The sequence below is a fragment of the Lepidochelys olivacea genome, assembly GCF_965140295.1.
Source record: "Lepidochelys olivacea isolate rLepOli2 genome assembly, chromosome: 6".
NCBI lineage: Eukaryota > Metazoa > Chordata > Testudines > Cheloniidae > Lepidochelys > Lepidochelys olivacea.
The window spans coordinates 21350657-21371517 of NC_140416.1; the positions used below are offsets into that span (position 1 = coordinate 21350657).

At 45.8% G+C, this 20861-nt stretch overlaps 1 protein-coding gene across 10 annotated transcripts in view; it reads left to right on the forward strand.

Moving 5' to 3' along the window:
• BRSK2 (BR serine/threonine kinase 2) overlaps positions 1–20861 on the forward strand; it is a 499877-nt gene that overhangs the window by 417823 nt on the left and 61193 nt on the right. For 5 of the 10 annotated variants that reach the window (XM_084630021.1, XM_084630016.1, XM_084630020.1 and 2 more), the window contains 4 exons: positions 3057–3180; positions 4942–5122; positions 6458–6547; positions 16219–16266. In XM_084630021.1, coding sequence (XP_084486147.1) covers positions 3057–3180; positions 4942–5122; positions 6458–6547; positions 16219–16266 — 443 coding nt within the window. The remainder of the gene's footprint in view (positions 1–3056; positions 3181–4941; positions 5123–6457; positions 6548–16218; positions 16267–20861) is intronic. The other 5 variants (XM_084630023.1, XM_084630022.1, XM_084630018.1 and 2 more) reach the window with 1 other exon arrangement.

The following is a 20861-nucleotide window of genomic DNA, read 5'->3' on the forward strand; positions in this document are numbered from 1 at the left end:
TGGGTTTGTTACTGAGAGACCGGGGAGAGAAGCGAACTAGAAACAATTAGGGAAGAGGTGAAAGCTTCAGCCCTGGTTATTTAACATAAGAATGGACATAGCACTGGAAAATCTACAGTAAACTGGAGAACTAGCCCTGCAGTAAGACCAAGGGGATGGACTAGAAAGATGACCCTGGGATGTTAGGCCTTTTCCATCTTAAACTTCTACTGCTCTTCAAGCAACAAAAGTACATGGCTCAGTTTTCACACATGAGCATCCGTTTGGTTAGTTTTACTCTGCAACTGAAGATCTCATGTGCTTCCCCAGAGGAGTCCCTCTGCCTCCAGCCCCATTTTGAGAAAGAGACAGGCAGAGAGGTGAGAGGACTGTCAGTGCCAGTCACTTTTGTACTGCAGGGAGGAAGGGGAATCTGGACTGAATCTGAATCTGGAAGGGGAATGACAGCTTTTGGGCCTGATTCTGGGAGATTCTAAGCATCTCCTTCAAGGTGCTGAGAGCCCTTGACTCTTAAGAACTTCAGTTGGATTTCAGACCTTAAAGTGCGGTTCTACCCTGAAAAATAATGAAGTACAAAGGGCAGCTTTTTACTTGGCAGGTCTGTTCCGTGGTTATTTGCAGAGACAGATCTGCTGAGTTGGCGGAGAGAAGTCAGTTTGTACTGGTTTCTGATCCTGTGAGCTCTGCAGAGCCAACATAGTGACAGGGGAATCAGCTGGAGTCTATTCCATCTTGTGCATCACCAACAAAATTGTTTACTGAATTCCAATCAGTTACAGGCAGTAAGGTGTCGGAGTTGTCATTGAGGTCTTAAACTGGCCTAGTGCAAAGTCTTTATTCCTGTTGAGAATTCATGAGAAGGAAAGAACTCAGCTGGACCCTGAGATCTCAGGCTGAGTTTGCAGGGTTAATGGCAAAAAGCCTCATTATTGTATCTATAAAGGGAGCCCTTTTATCTGTAGTCACTGAGAGACCAGTAAATATAGGGACCCGCAAGGTGATTTTTTTTTTAATGATTAATGTACACAGAAGAGCCACATTTAAATATTTACACTTTGGCCCACCCCAGAAGTGATGGATACAAGCCTAGAACAACCAGACAGTTTAAATAGATAACCCAGGTGCAAACAGCTAATGAGCAAAAGGCCCTTAACATGCAGGGAGTGGTTGCCCCAGCTTTCCAGGGGGGCCTACAAAGTTGTTCTGTCATTGTGAGGCACATGAGCTCATTAGTATGTAATTTCCTTTCATACTCTAACCCTAGCTTCTTAACGACCCATTTAAATGAGAGGTTCTTTCTCTTTACTGCTCTCTGCGGTAATCTTTGGCTCACTGACTTAGTTACAGCTGTCTATGAATATTTTAGGGAGTTATGGTTTTCCAACCCACTTTTCCTGAGGAGGGTGATTTACCAAACTGCAAGTGAATCCTTTTGCACTCTGCTCTTGGTCACCTGGGGCAGATGGAAACAGAAGCTGATTAACACTGAGCTGTCTTCCAGTTCTGATCTTTCCTCTGTGTGGATTAAATGGTCAATAAAAAGACAGTGCTGTGATGCATGGAGCAATCCAGTAGTCAGGGCTGAGTCCAGCTGATTTCAAGACTTTGTTCTCCATCCCAGATGTCGAGACTCCAAATGAGTTTTCCAGGGTGTTCCTCTCTCTCCTTAACCCGAGTCTGGCTCCAGGCAGCCTAGATCTAACCAGTTCTGTTTACGCATTGAAGCAGATCTTTAGCCAGGTGCCTATTGCTGAGCTGTATTAATCCCTTTTCCAGATGGCTCTTTACCAGAAAGACTTAAGGTTAGAGAAACTCTTCTCCTGTTATGTTGTGGAGTATTCTCCCAAGAGAAGTTGTGGAAGTCCATTGCTTGGTGCACTGTAAACCAGACTTGACATGGTCACTATAAAATATTCCGCAGGCAATAATCCTGCATTCGCAGGAAGATGGACTGGGTGGCCTAGCGGGCCTTTTAATCTCTAACCTCTGTAGACAATCCATCCCTGGTGTAATTTGACTGGTTTCAATGGAGTTTCCTCTGAGATTAATTTGATTCAAGAATTCTATAGCTGTGTCACATGACTGAAGCGATCTTCCCCCTCCACCACACTTTCTACAGGGGCAACCTACTACTCTCAAGCCCTGGCTAAGCCCGCATTGATGTAAATGACCCTGCTTTTCTTCTGTAGTCCTTTTACTTTATTAGTGAATGTTGATGAAGCGGTGCTAGTGAAGTGGAAGTGGAAATACACATTTGATGCTGCTGTCAGTGTGAAAACAACAAAGTAATTTCATTTATGGTGGAATCAGCATTCAGTGCTTGAGAAAATAGCAGGTATTGGCCACCGTCTGTTAAAACCAAGAATGGTGGTTTGTGTACTTTGATATCTCCTCCTTGATACTTGGTGAAATTCACCCCGGGCAGAAGGCCAGCACAAGGGCCATGCATTCCTTAGATTCCCTAAGTGGGAGTTAAGTAATATATAGGCCTTGTGCTAGCCCTCTGCACGGGGTGAATTTCACCCACTGACATGGCAACTTGGAGGGAGACTGAGACACCCAGAACAATGTGGGTGTAATAAATAGTGTCACCCCAGGAGGAGATTTTCAGGTTAGGAGCTTCACAACTTTTAGAAAACCTCAAGTGGGCTGGAACTGACCTGGAATGACTTCCAGAAAAATCCAGAGTATCAGTGTCACCAGCACCCACCATGATGCCAGAAGACACAGGAAGAGCCTTGCAGGGAATCTCTGAGATCTGTATGCAGATTTTATATGCACTGTATAAAATGTCGTATTGATTAGTGTATTTGGTTAGAACTGCGACAGCGGCTCCTGGCCTTCCATTGCTGATCACACGTGCTGCTGTAATAAAACCACATCGTCCACAGTCTAGTGTTTGATTGAGTTACATCACATCACCTGTTGTAGCAGCATCACAGTGTGATGAAAGCCTATCATCCTTGTGTCGTAGGCATGTTTGTCCAAATGCCAGGTGTCTAGGAGATGCTTTTCTGTTCTAAACTTACTCCTTCTTTCTTTTTTCTTCATGTCAGGCTTGCCAAAAAATCCTGGTTCGGTAACTTTATCAACCTGGAGAAAGAAGAACAGATCTTTGTGGTCATTAAAGATAAACCACTAAGCTCCATCAAGGCTGACATTGTGCACGCTTTCCTTTCGGTAAGTAAATCTGGCCCGTGCTATAGACTCATCTCACTATTCAATTCCAAGGACATCCTAAGTCCACATATTCTTGGGCAGGGCCCCCACATCCTGGAATTCCTCCCCAGTACCATATTTCCCCAGGGGACTTGCAAAGCTCTAAAATGAAAGAGTCTTCCATAGACCTGCCGATGCTTGGGGTTTAAATGCAGTCAGAGCCTGACGTGCTGCTGCAGTGCCTAGAAAGTCAATTCCCTTAATCGACTGTTCCATTAGATTTATGGCACATTATTTTTCCCTTCTCCTTCTGGGGATCCTCAGGGTGCTCCCTCCATCCCTTGCACCAGATGGGGAAATCGGTCTCACATCAGACTTTCTAGTCTTAATTTTAAATCTCCCCTGTACTTTGCACACATAGAAAGCTCACTTTCTCCTACAGCTGAAACATCCATGGTTGGGGATGCTGTCTGTCTGCAGCTTAAAGTCTCCACACCTGGGATCTTGGGATTAGTGGGGGAGGGGGCATCTCTTCTTCCCAGGCACAGAAGCCCTATTCTCTCCCACCCATAAGTACAAATGAAGAAAATGTAAATGAGAGTGAAGCTGATTTGAGAGATGTTTTTGTTCTAAGGAGTTAGGTACATTTTTTAAAATTTGAGATGCGGATAGGGCTTAGTTTATTTTCTATGTTTTGCTGTATGACATTGTTTTTCTGCAGAAAGGCACTAATTTTCGATCTCTATAATATACCTGCTGTAATGAATTCCATTCCATAGAGCAGTCAAGACCCCTGAACTTCTTTGCACACAGCACAGACCTGTAAGAATGGGCTATAACAAAATAGTCTGCTGTCCACTGTAAATGACCACACATTTATTTAAACTATGCCTCTCCCTTACATGAAGTCCATGAATTCAGCTCCATGTATGGGACTGGTATATTGGCTTTTAGTGCCAAGAAGTCACTGTGAATACCCCAGCTGCTCTCTCTCACAGCTAGCTTCCTAATTAAAGATAATGCAGCAAGCTGCTGAATGAATCCCTAGGGACAGATTTTCAGAAGACCACCATTCCTATTTAGACACCCAGATAACTGGCCAGCTTGCTAAGATTTTTAGCATGTTGAATGCTGAGCCTATTTGGAATTCTGACCCTGACTGTCAATGCTGGGCACCTGAAAACCTTGCCCTGAACAGTTTAGAAACTCTGGCCTCAAGTGTGAAGATCTTAGGAGTACCCTAGAGGTCACTCAGAGGTCTGTTTCCTACTAATAGGAGGTGGGGGGTAGTTAGGTTCTTCACAGGTAAACAGTCCCTGTAGAGATCCCAGGTTCTGGTCCTGTTTATCTGTCCAGGTCAGCTATCGAGTATCCCTTTTCCTGGTCTCTCTTTGGTATCCAGCTTTGAATTTTCTACCCCCACTTGATATCATTTCTCACTGAGCTGTGAGGATCTACTGGAACTGATGCTTGGGAGGACCCACTATGCTCAGTTGTACAGCAGGGGGAGTTCCTAAATATGTCAAGTAACTTCACCAGTATGCACTCTTTAAACCTGGCTTGATCCGCAAAGTACTGTGCATTCATGTGAGGTGCTGAGTGCCTCAACTCCCACTGATTTTACAAGAGTGCACAGCTCATTGCAAGGTGGAGCCCATAGGCAGCAAAGCTTTCTCTCTCCGATGGCTGGGAAGTCCAAGCGAGAGAGAGAGAAAGAGTGATCTTCTTAAATAGAGCTTTTGTCCTCTGACGATATCATCCCCTACTGCCACCCTGTTTCAGATTCCCAGCCTCAGTCACAGCGTCATCTCACAGACAAGTTTCCGAGCAGAGTACAAGTCCACAGGGGGTCCCGCTGTCTTCCAGAAGCCAGTGAAGTTCCAGGTGGACATAACATACACAGAAGGGGGCGAGGCACAGAAGGAGAATGGGATCTACTCAGTCACTTTCACGCTCTTATCAGGTAACCACGCAGTAGCTGCAGCCTGTGGGCAGGGGAGCATTCACCCTGCCAGTGGGGAGGTCAGAGCATGAGGGCAGACATGGGAGCAGAGAAGATAAAAGCCTAGAAATCAGGAAGAGAGGAAGAACTTGGGAAGGGAAGAGGAATGACAGTTTAGGCCTCCTGCGGTTTGGCAGTGATGGGCATGCTGGGAGAGAAAGGGAAGGTCAATGGGAGCAACTACCGTTGAAGAGGATGCCATCATGGTCAGCCAAAGACGTGAGCTAAAGTCACTGCTGCTCAATGCGTTGGACTTGAAATGCTCCATCTGTCCTGGCTTATTGTTTCAGTATAAGGTGTGTCTCTGAGCAAGGCACTGGGCGGCCACCCACAGGGCTTTTGCCCTTACCCAGAACATAAGTAACAGGGTAGCCACTCTATTGTCTTAGCTGGCCACCAGGCACACTGTGAGAGAGGCAGGCCAGTCTGACTCAGAACTGCAGAACTAGGCCCTTGACTAACCTGGATTCTCTTCTGGGTCCTCTCCCCCTCCCTCCACCATCAGACCTTTACCCCTTCCCCAAAGGCTATGAGTATATTCCCTCCCGAAACAGGTCCAGTATCAAGCGAGCCATCTCGATAGTGGCTGCACAAATCCAGGCTGTGCACCAATACCAGAGCCTCCCCTCCTCTCTAGGGATAGCTCGTATCACCTTTTGACACACACTTGCTCCCCACAGATGGGCTGTCAAGTCTGAGGGAGGAGTCATTTCTGATTTTAAATCCTTGGGAGGAGGGGCAGGGGGGCTAGACCTAGTGGAGATGTGGGCTGTTTAGACTGAGGCTGTTAAGCAGCACTAGGTTACAGACAGGCTTGGCTTTGATAGGATGGATATAATTATTGCCAGTGTCCAACCAAACCCCATTAGAATAGATTTTGAATGGATCTGGCAATAGGAACCTTTGGAGGAGGGCATTGCTGTAATTCCCACTGAGAATGCTAATTCTGGAGGGCAGGGGAACCGTCTGAGGGAAGAGAGAGATTAAAAAGAGAAAACGAACCTCACATTTAGAAAACCAGCCCCCAGGGCATTTCAGATACTAGGATGGGAAAGGAGCGTCTAAGCGACTCTTCCAGGGAGTCCTTCACAGCCTGGCTCTAAAGTGGTCGTTCAGTAGCTCTTCAGTCACACCCCACCACCAGCCCACAGACACACTACCCGTCTGATAACGGGGGAGGGGTGGAGATTGAAGGGAAGATGCTTGTTTTTCCTTCCCCTGTGTTATGCCCTGTGCCTTATGGGGGTATTCAGCTCCTGCTCTCTCACCGCTGATTGCGTCTTTTCTCCCCCGCAGGTCCAAGCCGTCGCTTCAAGAGGGTAGTAGAAACCATTCAGGCACAGTTGCTAAGCACACATGACCAGCCTTCAGTGCAGCAGTTATCAGGTATGTTGTTTTCACTGTTCAGTGCTTTGCTTCAGCAAGGACATGAAGGTGAAGTGCCTCTCAGTGGGGGGGAGGGGAGAAAAGATGGGGGAACACGTCCCTCTGATTGCAACTAGAAACTAGCTTCATTCAGACAGAACAATAACTCTCCGCCCCCATCCACCCTACTCCTGCCTCCCACACTCCATCTCCAATGTCCCAAGTGACTTCCCATCTCCCACCCCAAGAGCCATCTGTACCCGCTCAAAGAAAGCAGAAGTTCCAGATTTTCTGTAGCTCCCAAATAGCAGATTAAAGACCCCTCTAGAATGCTGTAGAACCCCCTATATCCACTCCTGGAATAAAGCTTGGAGCTGCCTTTAGCAAGAAGTTAAGAGCAAAGGCTTTCTGAGTGTCAGAAGGTGGCTCCCAGCTATGGGTAGTGGTGTTAGACACCTGGCCCTGTTGATCGATTGGTGTAGCCTTCATAGTGTATTCAGGTTCTGCAGGATCCCAGCTTTCATTTTTTTAAAAGGCAAGTTTCTAGCCCCAATGATTGTAAAACCCCAAACAAACAAACAAACAAACAAACAAAAACCCTTCCAAGTGGGACCCCAGTGTAATTAATGCAGTCATCTTCCTGAGTCTGCAGTCAGCCTGAAATGGTCACTGAGAGGTGCGAACTTCCTCACTCCATTAAGCACCTTGGAGTGTTCGCCCTAGAGCCTAACAATGACACATTAAAATGTCAGCATTACCACTCATTGCTGATCATTTTAAGAGAACGGAACAGGGAAGAATGTGAGAGTTGAAACCCCTGGAAAGGTGGGAATTGGGAGTTACTGCAGGAAAGGAAATGCAGCGGGAGAAACAGAGGAGACACAAGAGAAAGAAGGATGGGAAAGGAAGACAAGAAAAGGCAGAAAGAATGGGGAGAATTTTCCCATTTGAATGATGCTGACTCCATTAAGTACTGAGCAAATAAAAAATGTTAGTAACTAAAGGATATGTATAAGGGCCAAATCGTCTGCTTGACCTTTGTGTAAACCTGCCATTGCTGTGAATTGGGGATTTGCTGTGGATTTAGGTGGATATGGAGTCCTAAATTTATACCCTGGCCCATGGATTATAATTAAAAATGGAATTTAGCCCTCTTCAAGAAGGAGTTCGATGCCCTTGCTGTAACAGTGTGGCAGGTGAGTGAATTAAATCTGGAGACAGTTCCAGCTGGGAGAGCTATAGAGAGAGTTTTTCCACAAGAAAGAAGTTGTCACTCCGTTTAGGAGAGATCTTTCCCACCTCTCCTCCTCCTGCCAGTATTGCCTAGCCCTTTTCCCTGTAGTACTGGAGACTTCTTCGCCCTCCAAGAGCCACTAAAGGAGATGGGAATGGCTGGCAGTCGAGAGCTAGATTTGTTTTAGGTTAACTTAATCTCAAGGAACCAAGTGCTTTTTTATTTGCTGTCCAGTCTTATGGCATTAAACCAGACACCAGAAAGAAATGAGACCTTTCCCTCACCTGACACCTGGTGTCCTGCCCTCTCTGGTGGGGTTGAGAGAGTTGGGTGATCAGAGAAGAATCCTGTGGTAGAGATCTGGCCAATTCAGACTAGTTCTGCCATTCCTCCTGCTGTTTGACTAAAGGTCCCCCTCTCCTTGCCACTAAGGGGAAGAAATCCCTTATCCTCAGCTGACCAAACCCTATTAAAGAAATTCATGACCTCTCTAACCAGCACCATGCCCTGGCCCTCTGTGCTTCATCTACTGAAACTAGCTCAAGAGATTTAGACCCTATTTTTCCCAAGTGTTTAAAGCAGCCAGGATGTCCCCATTGGAGAGTCTTCTCAGTGACATGGAACAAAATGCATTCGTCTGCCTGAGAGGTGAGGGAAAGCATTCAGAACAAACCATGCTGTGGGAAATGGATCCGACATGCGGCTTTGTTCTCTCTCTCTCTCTCTCTCTCTCTCTCTTTTTCTCATGGGAAATCAAATTATAAAAGCAGAATTTCTTTCCTCTGTCCAAAGCTTCACCAGAGTATCTCTGCAGAGCAATGGAAACCCAGCCCATTCCTTAACATTACCTCCATGTCACTGAGAAGGGGGGATTATGCATAGAAATCTAACGTACAACAGGAACAGAATGGGTGGGCTCTTGTAAGTAAGAATGACAATACCCTGCAGCAGGGCAGGGGAAGATTCCAGGCAACAGGACAGAGGAGAGACTCCAAGTCAAACAGTCCCGCAGTCAAATATTCTGCTCAACAAGATGTGTATGTTTCTCAATAAGGAGAAAAAGGATGCCCCTTGGAAAATTTAGATTGGCGTCTAGGGCCAGGAGAGAGGGAACATGCCAGGGGGAAGGAGAAAAGAGGATTGTTTCCATTAAGGTGGCTGCCAGCATTTGAAAGCTGGCAAGCCAAGGAGCACATCTCCCCAGCTGTACTGGAGCGGGTGAAATGTGATAATGGGAGGGGAGACAGAGAAAGCAGTGACAGGCTCAGTGTCCATCAGCTAGTCCAAATGACCTCTGGTGGGGCAGAAGAATTTGTCTTGTTGGGTGGCAGCCTTGCCAGTCATGAAGTCACTTCCCAGAACCTACCATGGGATTAGTCAATTCTCTCTGAGTGGAAAGCAAAGATAATTCTGTTTCTTTCCTCTCTTCCCAAAGCCTGCAAAGGATATGGGCAATTGTGTTCCGAATGCCTGTCCATGGGGCTTGGGGATGCTGTGGAGACACAGTGCTCAGCCACAGGAATGGCACCAAGCAGATCTGCAGGGAGCTATGCCCAGCCTTGCTCATTCAAAAGGATGGTTTGCCACAGGGTGGCGTCTTAGGGAGAGTCAAGGGGAGGACATGACTGAGAAGGAGGAGAGATTGAGACAGAGCTTGCCCATCCCCCACCCCTAGGAAACAAAACTGTTCCCTTCCTCTCCCATGGCTTCGAAGAAGCTTCAAGTCTAAAGATTGAGGTCAGCAAGACAGGGCTGCTGGTCTCATGCTGCCGAGGTGCTAGGCACAAGGGGGTCTTCCTGATCGTTGTTAACACCCCATGCTGGGCCTTGTCAGCCTCTCCTGCAACATGAATTTGTCCCCAGTGCTGCTCCTGTTATCAGGTTAATGAGATCCATTGCACTTGGCCTCTGCAGCATGGTGCAGTGGCTCACTTAGCTTTGCCTGTCTCCCTACCAGCCCTGATCGTCCCAGCAGTTGTACTGCATGTTAGATAGTACCTTACTTCACTGGTAGTCCCACTGAAAGCAATGGGACTCCCAGAGTACGGTGCAGCTCTGCATAGGCACTGACTCCGTGGGTGCTCTGGGGCTGGAGCACCCATGGGGAAAAATTAGTGGGTGCTCTGCACCCACCAGGAGCCAAGCTCCCCGCCCCACCTCATCTTACCTCCTCCTCCACTTCCTCCCCTGAGCGTGCCACATCCCCACTCCTCCACCCAGCGCTTGCCGCTGCCAAATAGCTGTAGCTTGCAAGCTCTGGGAGCGAAGGGGGAGGAGTGGGAACGTGGCGCGCTCAGGGGAGGAGGCAGGGAAGAGGCGGGGCCAGGCCGGGGATTTGGGGAAGGAGTCAGAATAGGGGCAGGGAGGGGGTGGAGTTGGGGCAGGGACTTTGGAGAAGGGGTTGGAATGGGGTCGACAGGGGGTGGGATAGGGGTGGAGTCGTGGCAGAGCAGAGGAGGGTTGAGCACCCACCAACACCAGTAGATGCTGGCACCTATGCAGCTCAGCACAAGTAAGTCTGGCAGGATCTGTCTCCTGCTTGCTGCCACAAACCTACCAACTATGAAGTCATGTCTCCTGACTTCCAGGTCAGATGCCGTTATAGGTGGGGCCATTGGAACAAAAATGTATAAAGTGAGAGAGGTGTGGGAGGATCAGTTACAGCTTTATTTTAGAGCGGGATTACCCATCACTGAAAGTGTCTCCAATTCCATCAGTGTCAGTGAGGACTTGTAAGCTCATGATGCTGATGTTCATTCTCTCTCCTGCCCCTCTTTGATCCACTAAGTGACATGCCTGCCCACTAAACCAGCTGGCCTGGGTTTCAGAACAGGACTCACCTTTCTCTGTCTCTCATTTCCCTGAGCTCACATTAGCATTTGTAGATGTTGCACTGTGTGTGTGTGTGTCTCTCTCTCTCTCTGGTATAAGTGGGTGTGTTTCTGTGTCACACCTCTGCACCCTCTGGTCTCACTCCCCAGGTAATATCCTCCCTTCATACCCTCATTCTCCTTCTTGGGACTCACTTTGTTTATTCCCTCTCAACAACTCTGAAGCAAGAAAATAAATACATAAATGAATGAAGTCCATAGTAGAAATTAAATTAAAATAGTAAAAATCCATTCAACATCAGAAACAGAGTCCAGTTGGCCAATGTCAGTCCAACACACTCCCCCAGGCAGTGCAGGGAATTAATGCCTGTACATTCTAACTGCTGGGACAACAGCAACATCAATAAATCCATTACGCTCCGCCCTGCCCTGGAAGGACCACACTGTCCTGGTTCGAGAGAGAAGAATACAATCTCCATGATCCCACTCCACACACTGCTCTACCTGCGGTACTCAAACTTGACCTAGACAAGACCATCCTCTGCTGGAACAAAAGGATCCCCATGGGGGGAAAAATCTCAGCTCTTTGCCTTTGTCTCCATCCAGTACAATCTCTGCTAAAGTATACTGCACTTTCCTCTGATGCATTTTGACACAGGAATAATAAATACAGCTGGTAAATAGGGGTCTGCAAGAACTAACAGTGATCATTTCACTGTGCATCAGTTTTTCCTGCATTAGCATTTCCTTTCCTTCCTTAGGCTTGTTCCTGGAGAAGGGAGTTCTCCACATACCCTTTTGTCCTGTTTTCTGGGCAAACAACATTGCATCTCTGCAGTAGACTTGCTGCTTCCTTGTTTACTTTTTGCTACTTTATATCAGGTTTTAACTCTTTGGTAACTGATGATTTCAGAACGTTTCAATCTCACAGCTGAAAATTCCAGCTCCCAACATCAGAGTTAACAACCAAATAGATGCCTTCCCCCTCCTCCCCCCACACACACCCCACCTCCTCAAAACAAGGCCTGTATGGATGCTTTCTGCCATATCTCTGTACTTACATCCAGCATATACATATGCTGTCTCCTGTTGTACTGATATATGTACTGTGCAGAATAAATGATCCTTAGCTGACTGAAATAGCTTTATTAGTTTATAGGCTTTTCTTGCTGTGCACTCACATTTTGCCCAGGAGCTGTAACAAACTGAAAGATTACCTAGGAAGATGGATATGAAACTTGCAACGTCCAAATGTGAAAAAGGAATTGCAGATTTTCATCCTCAGTCTAGAAAGATTGAGTACATAACAATTGAGCAGCAGGAATTTACAAGGAAGTAATTCCACCAAGGGGGTTCTGGTGAAGATCTAAACCATAAGAATGAAATTCAAGCATCCACATCCTTGATGAGAGAACAATATACTTCAGACAAGTACCCAAAAGCTGGGGAACGTACTTGAACTACCTTGGAGCTGAGCAAGCTAATGGCAATCAAGAGCACTCAGCACCTTGCAGGAGATGCTCAGCATTTGGTAGGATCAGATCCTTGATCTGGAAATCTCACAGCCACAGTCTCTTGCCTGATATTTTCTTTATTAGCAGAAATCAGAAATACCAGGAAACCGAATTTTTTTGCAGGCAAATATAGGAAGCGCAGAAACATATGAGAATGTAAAGAAAAAAGAAAAGAGAGAAAGAAAAGTTGAGAGAACTTCATCAAAATAATAATCATCAAAAAATAAGGTTCAGGGCTGCTCTGAATTTTGATGCAAACCAGTGTATCCATATCCTCATGAAACACACTGGATTTGATTTATAACAGGGTCTTTGTTACATCAGAAATCTGATTGACTGCAGGAGTCTCTGTGGTATAAGGAGTACCCAATATCACCAGCAAAGATATTATTTATTAACATCTGTTGTACATTTTAAGAAGTGCAGTTACATGACACACCCACGCTTCTCAGATGGCTGAAGGCACTTGGAATTCGGCCTCATTTGCCTCACAAGACATCTGAATTGTGCAGGCATCCGGTTCTGGATTATTATCCATGGAGAGAAAACCAGCTACAGACAGTTTGCCGGGTTGGTTTTCATTAAATATTCTATGGATAAAAATGCTATTTTTAGGTTGTGAAACTTTTATCATCTAGAATTAGTATTAGAACAAAACATTACAATATGATGGAAAGGACTGAAACTATTCAAATGGTTGTTATAAGGAAGACGGGGAGGGGATCTTTAGCCACTCAGTATTTAACTGATGTCCTCTGAACTACAGTTTCCAGAATGCATCTGTGTGGTGTTCTTTAAAAAAAAAAAAAAAAAACCTGATAATGCATGAGGCAGGCATCAGAACTAAATATAGATTCTTATGCAGTTACAGGTACTATACAACATATAGAAATGCAGTTACAGTCGTTTTGGTTGAACATTTTTAAGAAACAAAATGAGTTATTTGTTTTTGCCCTCCAGATATTTTTCCATGCTCCTATAATTCCGAAAGAATTTTTGCATTTTCCCTACCCATCACATACACGTCTATAACCTGCAATTCATATTTTTGAAACAAAACTATTATATAATGCCTAAGATATTAAATTGAATTGCATCCACAAGGCCACCTTTACAATAATTTTTTGTTTTGTGGATTTGTCTTCTTGCATTCGAATCACTCAGTTAATGTATTTGTAGCAATTAAACGATTAGATGGATCTAAATCAGATTGCAAAAACATCTATGATAGCTGACCACAAGTGACTTTTAAAAAATAAACAGTATTTGCACAAGATATCCATTGAATGTAATATTAAGTTTTTGAGCTAAATCCACAAATGCATGGAAATATCCATTTCACTGGAGAAACTCCCCAGTATCTAACCCTCAAAAGCATTACCCAAATATTCCCCTTTGTGTGTGGAGTGTTGGTAGCTGAGTATCCAGTCCAATTCCCTTGGAAGTCCATGGAAGTCCTGAAGTCAGTGGCAGTTGGATCAGCACTTAAAAGCATGGAAATTCCCATTTAAGAATTAGTTTTCAGTCCTTTAAAGAACTGGATCTGCTAATCATTGACTAAATTCCCTGACCTTTAGCAATAGGTGGTGAATGCCCCCAACAGCTAAGCAGAAGGGGACTATACCATTACACATCAGAGGCTTGATCTAATACCAACTGAAATCAATGGGAACTTTTCCATGGCTTCAGGGCAGTTAAACTGAAGATGGATCCAGCCCAGCTAATGTAAAGCCATTTTTTCTTAGGTCCTGCAACATCCCTTAAGAACTCAAAGCCAAATTCATCCCTAATGTAAATCCATTGAAGTCAGTGGATTTATTCCACGGAATAAATTATGCCTTGTGTGCCTCAGTTTCCTCATTGATAGAATGGGGATAATAAAACTAAGCTACCTCCCAGGGCTGTTGTAAGGATTAATGTTTGTATGGCACTTTGAATAGATAACACTATGGCATAGAAATCCTAAAGGTTATCCTCCTCCAGCCCCATTTGGATCACTGGTCCTTCGTAATGTCCCAGCATGCAATTGTGTTTGTGACATTACTTCAACCAGAGAACACAGCTGGGACCTGTCCCTGCTCCGTGGCAGGTCAGGTGAGTGCCATAGTTGGTTTGATTATATGGTGCAATTTTGTGAAGTTTGTAATAGAGATGGGCCTGGAAGTTGGCAATCTGGCTCCAGGTTCTAGGGCTCAGTCCCATCACTGGTTTGTAATATTATTTTATAACCAAAGGGTATAAAATATCATTAAAAAGAAAACCTTTGTAAATCCAGACCACATAGTAAAACAGGCACGTATCTGGCAAACACCCCTCACCCCAGTCCTCTCCTGTCCCTCAGAACAGGAGCAGGCAATGCAGGTGGGGCTGGATATTGCAGTTGGCGGTATCTGCTATTGGAGGCCTTGGGCACAGTTTGCGGCAGCTGAGGGAGTTCTAGCTAATCCAAACCATTTGCAGACTCACCTTTGATGTCCTAGTAAATTCGAAATGTTGTTATGTAATTTCAGTGAGGAACATGGTTTGTGCTGCACATACATAGGAATACATCTAACTCCTACCCTTGCCCTGTCAGGGGCAGGATGGCCAAGGCCCCTAAAGGACAATTAAACCTCCTGGCCCCCCTCATGTGCCTGATCCCCTTCTTTTTGTCCCCCACTCCCTTCCCTTGAGCCCCACACCACCCCTATGCCCTAAGCCTCCATCACAATCCTCCTCCTAGCCCCTCTCACACACCCTATTTTTCCTCTGCTCCCTGATCCCCTTCCTTTTTTCCCTCTTCCCCAGTCCTAACCCTTTTTCAGGAGCCTCCCATGCCTGGTGGGTATTATTTCTCTGATGCCTCTGCCAGCCAGACTCTAACCTTTGTGTTGGGGATTGCTGGAGGTTCTTCTCTGCTGCTCCGACCAGTGCCAATGGACCCAAAATGCTCTCCCTTTTCCATGGTCTCTAGAAAACACCTATTGTGATCTTCCCACCTTGGTTAACATCTGGGGAGCATCTTATTCAGGCACATGGTGTCCTCTACCTTGTTTTTTAATTACTTTCCTCAGCATTCTGGGGAAAGGGGAGCTGACAGATTACCCAGGCCTGCCCCCTTCTTGGCTAGCATCAGGAAGCCTATCACTCTGGTGTCTAAGTGCTGGTAGAGAGTCAGAGCAAGAAGAGAACTTAAACTGAAGTGCATTAGAAATCATCTAGCTGCTCAGCAGCCAGTGGGTGCTCAGGATTGCCCAGCGTTCTGAAGCCATCCCCCTGGGTTCTGCGCATGCTTCCCGAACGCTGGGGAATCCAGAATACTGACAGACTGGGGAGGAGTTCCACACGGTCATGTTCAACCTGGCTGGTCTTTCTGCATTAACACTTACATTTACTCTACCTTCTGCGCCCTAGTTTCCTGGATTTGGTTTAGAAGCACTTAGCTGCCATGGTGATGGGAGCTACAGGCAATTTTGATAGAAAACGCACATAAAACAATTTTCGGGCATATTCCACCATCCTTTTATGTTAAGCAGAACTTTAGTCTGTGAGCAATCCCGTTAAAATCCATCTGACTAAGGGACTACCCCTTCTGAGTAAGGGATGCAGAATTATGTTTATGACTGAGAGGATATCCCTTGGAGTATATGAGGTGATTTTGTGATGGGGATGGATGCCGGAAGAGTGTGACTGACACCTAGATCACATACAAAATAGCATCCTGCCAACGTGGTGGTGTTGCACAGATCAGCTGCTTAGTCACCATCTTGATTTTGTAGGGCTACTTTTGTGGCTGGCCAGGTGAAACAATATGGTTCAAGATTTTTAATTCATTGATATAGTTGCAAAACATTATTTGCTTGTTTTAAACATCTGTAACTGAGATAAGAGACTGGATAGAAATGGGGGGCAATGAGGCAGATTGTGCTCTCAGTTATACCATGGGGGTTCCGCTGGCGTAAATGGGGGCACAGTTTGGCCTGGGTTCTGGGTTGTGTAAACTCCTAGCTTTGTGCGTTTCCTGCTTCAGGAGATAATGCGCTAAGTGACTGCTTTGTGCACAGAGGTATGGAAACCTTTTTTTTTTTTTTATGTTTTTCCATCCCTCCCTCCTCTTTCCATTCTATGATCCAGACACCACTAACTGTGTGGAGTTGATGACTGGCAGACTTTCCAAATGTGGTAAGAACTTCCCTTCTGCCTTCTATCCCTCCCCTAACCCCTGCTGAATCACATAATGTCCTCCTCTCCTCCCACTCCTTTTGCACATCTGCCCACCCCCTGACAACTCCCTATACCTCTCATGTACCTTCTGTACATACGCACACCTACTCCTGTTCCTCCCCATCCATACCCCTACACACAAGGCCCATCACAGTTTCACCCTGCACAGCACAAGTATGCGTTGTTCCACTTGTGAGTTTCTCCCCTCACTCTAATCCATGCCTGCTGGCATTTTTGCTTTTTCGCCTTTGACTCAGACTTCACTTTGAAGTCGCCTTTCTGTGGATGAGGCTGTGCACCGCAATCCCTGCTTTTGAGTTGCTGCCTCCTTGTGTCTCCTGCAACAGAGAGAGAAGACTACTTTCATTCTTCTCCTCATCACTCTCTCCTCCACTCCCCCATGTGTGTTTGGGGTAATCCCCTCTTTCTCCTGGAAGTCCACTGCATAAGACAGATCCCACATTATGGGCCAGATCCTCAGCTGGTGTAGATCAGCATAGCTCCAGTCTGACTCTGAGGATTAATATTGCCCTTCTGGGACCAACCATAGTTGAGGCTTTTTACTAGGGATGGATTAACTTGTTTCTCCCAAAACTCACATTTGACCTTGCTTGAGGTTCCACAAATTTCATTTAAATTTACACACACACAGAGAGAGATTTTTCCTTTCTTCCTGTGTATTTGCCCTTCCTGGTGAGAGCAGAAGTGGAAATGCCCGAATACACCAAGGGAGGTTTTTCGCTTGGTACTTCTGGCCTGAACAGAAACAGGAAGTTCCTGAAATGACACAAGAGAGCCTCTTTTCTTTAGATGTCTAATCCAGGATGGTAGGCCTGAAACATTCAGATGTTTATCTGAACCTGAAGTCCAAACCTGTTTAGGATCTCCTCACTGAGTCAAATACTGCTCTTGGTTACACCACTGTAAATCCCAAGTAACTTCTTTAGCTTCTGTAAAGTTGCTCTGAGGTTACAACGGAAGTAATATCGGATTTACAAAAGTGTAGCTGAGAGAAGAATTTGGTCTGTTACCTTTTATCCACATGATCTCTTTCCATTAAATTACAGTTTAGCTGGAAGGAGTTTTTCTGATTCTCTGGAGGGGGTTCATTTTGAATTATTACTTCAGTTCCTGGGTTATATTGTTCCCACTCTCCGCCTGGAGGCTCATTTATGTCCTAGGCAGATCTCCAGCCTCTCTGTAAAAGCATCAAACAGCAAATCTGTCCTCTCCCTCAAGCTGCAGTTAGTTGCCTGGAACCGGCAGCAACATCATATAAAAATACTGAAATTCAGATTCCACTGATTGCTTAAAAGTTAATTGAACTACACAGAAAACCAGTCGGTGCTCTGCACTCTCTAAACAGTGTGTCTATTGCTGTTCATCTTCTGCCCAGCCACGCCCACCAGCTGTCACATTGTCAGCTTCAGTACTAGCAAGGGGAAGGGAGACTGGAGCAAAGGCCAGTGAAAGAAAGCATTTTGTAGGCAATGGAACAGAGGAAGTACATGGGCAAATCCACCTATGCAATAATAGGATTTGTGTGGCTTAATGGAGCCACTGTCTATGTGTCACACACACTTACGCACAGAGTAGCAATGACTTATGTTGTGCCATATTCTACCCTCATATGTAACTCCAGTGTCATTCCAGAATTTGACCCCCCAGAGGCAAACTCTTCGCTGTGGCTTTGAGGACAAGCAGCTTTCTGTGAGGCTGAAATGATGGTTCACCAACTAGCCACTAGAGGTGTAATAACAAATAAGCAACAGTGTGTAGACCCAAGCACCATACTCCATCAAGTGTCCCAAGTCATCATAGTCAGAGAGCACCATCCTGAGGGGCTGTGTGGTTTAAGCTTGCTTAGACTGTATTTAGGCTCCAGCTGAAGTGGGCAACTTTGTGATCGCTTAATGTTGAGCCCCGCACTGTTATCTATACCGGGGTGCAGTGGCAGAGAAGATCCTGAGCTGCTGCTCCCTTACGATGACCCTGACCCTGTAGGCATTGGACAGAGAAGTTCTGTTCCTTATGGAATCCCCCCGCCATTTGCTCTGCCCCTTGCCCCCCGACACAGGGGCACCTGCAGGAACAAGCTTGCCAATGTGTGCTGCTCTCCCGTAGTGGAAGGCATGGCTCACCATGTTTGTGCTGTGAGCCTGTACAGAAGGGAACATTCCGGTTTTTGATGAAATCTGACGTTTCTCAGTTTCCTGCTGATTATCAGCCATTACATATATAATTGATGCAATCAGATTGATATTGATCAAATTGTGACCCAGCCATGGGGGAGTGGATTTGGGGGAGAAGTCCACCATTAAAGATCATAATCCAATCAGGATTAAACTATCACAAGAAATACTACGGGCCAGAGTTTCCAAAGAGCTCAGAAAGAAAAGGAGGACTTGTGGCACCTTAGAGACTAACCAATTTATTAGAGCATAAGCTTTCGTGAGCTACAGCTCACTTCCTCAGATGCAGATGTAGCTCACGAAAGCTTATGCTCTAATAAATTGGTTAGTCTCTAAGGTGCCACAAGTCCTCCTTTTCTTTTTGCGAATACAGACTAACACGGCTGCTACTCTGAAACCTGTCAAAGAGCTCAGGTCCAGATTTCCAAATGCTCAACACCCACAATTGGGACCAGATTTTCCAAAGGGCTGAGCATCCAGCAGTTCCCACATGGGGCCAGACTTTCAAGTCTCCAACACCAGGTGTCTTCCTCTCTTAATACAGCAATATATCTGCCTGCAGAAAACTCAGAAACGTCTGTTTTAATTAGGAATATTGCCATACAATCTGCACTTTATTTATGTCAGTCAGTGCCTCTGAAGGTCCCATGTGAAAGTCGAGGTACTGTGCTAAATAGGAGTGGCTTTCCTTTTAAATGAAACACAGTGTTGATGAGATTATGTCACAGGAAATAGGAGGTGAGAGGCAAGAGGCAAGGAATGAAATTTTCACCAGTGCCACCTTGGGGACAGTTCAGGGAACTTAAAACTTGTGAGTTCACTGTTGACTGTCTGATAGGAAGGGGCAAATCCTGTTCTTAGGTGCCAATATTGTTCTGGCACTGGGAGCATCATATATGAACAGAAGATGGGGATTGGGAAACAAAGGCCTTTAAGACAATGGACAGTGGCAATGCCCATGATGCTGGCCGCGGCCATGACTTTAAGAAAGAAAGGAAACCTTTCATTGAAAGAACTCCCTGTGATGAATGTCCTGTGTTTGAAGGCCAAACCATTTGCAATGAGGGTATCTTTCAACACCAAAAGCTTAGGCCCCTGTCCCCCACCCTCTCCTGGCATGCTCTCTGCATTGCCAGCAGATGTTCAAATGCACACACAACTCCTTCCACTCCCCCTCCCAGTCAGTTCTCTGTAATGTTGTGTGGCAGTAGTGACTTGGCCAATGCTAGCTCTTGGTAGTGATTTTTGTTGGCAATGATTGATGCACGTACAAAACGTTCCTGAAATGGTAGCAGAAAAGAAAGATGCAAGAGAGGGAGAATGTGTGCAAGCCGTAGCAGCTTCCAAACCCTCCTGATTCCTTTTTGTTTCTGGTAGTTCCGGCAGACGGAGCTGAGGTTCTTTATGAGGTCAAAGCAGACACATTGTTCCTGGTGTAACCACCCGCTCTTCTTCCGTGAAGCTTGTCGGCTTTGCCCAGGGTGCCTGTGGCCCCACTGGTGCTAAGTCCATGTCAAGCAAATTTCTTAGCAATGGCAAATGAAATATGGGGTCTTAAGAGAGAGTCCATGCAGCCTATCTGGACAGGACCTCTTCACCTCCTTGGTCTGGTGTCTGGCTGCAATTCCTTCCTCTTAGTGCTGGCTGTACCCAGTCCATTTACAGTTGCAGTTTCTTTTGCGGCGTTGGGCAGAGTCTGTGCCGCACATGAATTACCCTCTGCATAAAGATATTTCTATTTCACTCCCTCAATGCCCAACCCTTCCATAGCTTCAGTACTTGTTTTCAAGCCTTTTACCCTCTGCAACATCCACCCCTACCACCTGGCTCAGAAATGCACATGCCCCAATCATGTCGCCACTCAGTCGCCTCTTTCTAATGAATATAAACTTAATCACCACATAGCTATGATGCTTCTTGCGCTTTACCATCCTTGCTGCCCTTCCTCTGGTGTTTGTACTGCATCCACCAGAGTTTGTACTCAGGGTTAAAGAAGCTCCCAGTCATGGGACATTATCTCTCATTCAGAAATATTACACTAACCCTTCGAGACCCTGACCTGGATTGGCAGATGTGATATATCCCACTGCCTGTACCAGGTACTAATAGCAGGAGACTTCTAAACATAACTAGTGATGGTCCACTAACTTCTGCAGGTTCAGGCCCCGTTTTCCTGGCAGTTAACCAGCACTCACCATCTTGGTGTTCTCAACATGCCTGGCCCTTCTTTATTTACAGAGCAAGTATCAGTGCGGGTGCCCTTTACTCAATCCAAGACCATTATCTAAATGAGTCCATTGGTGTCCTAGCAGGCAAGAATATGGATGCTGTGGTTGCCTGGCCCTGGTTACCAACAGGACA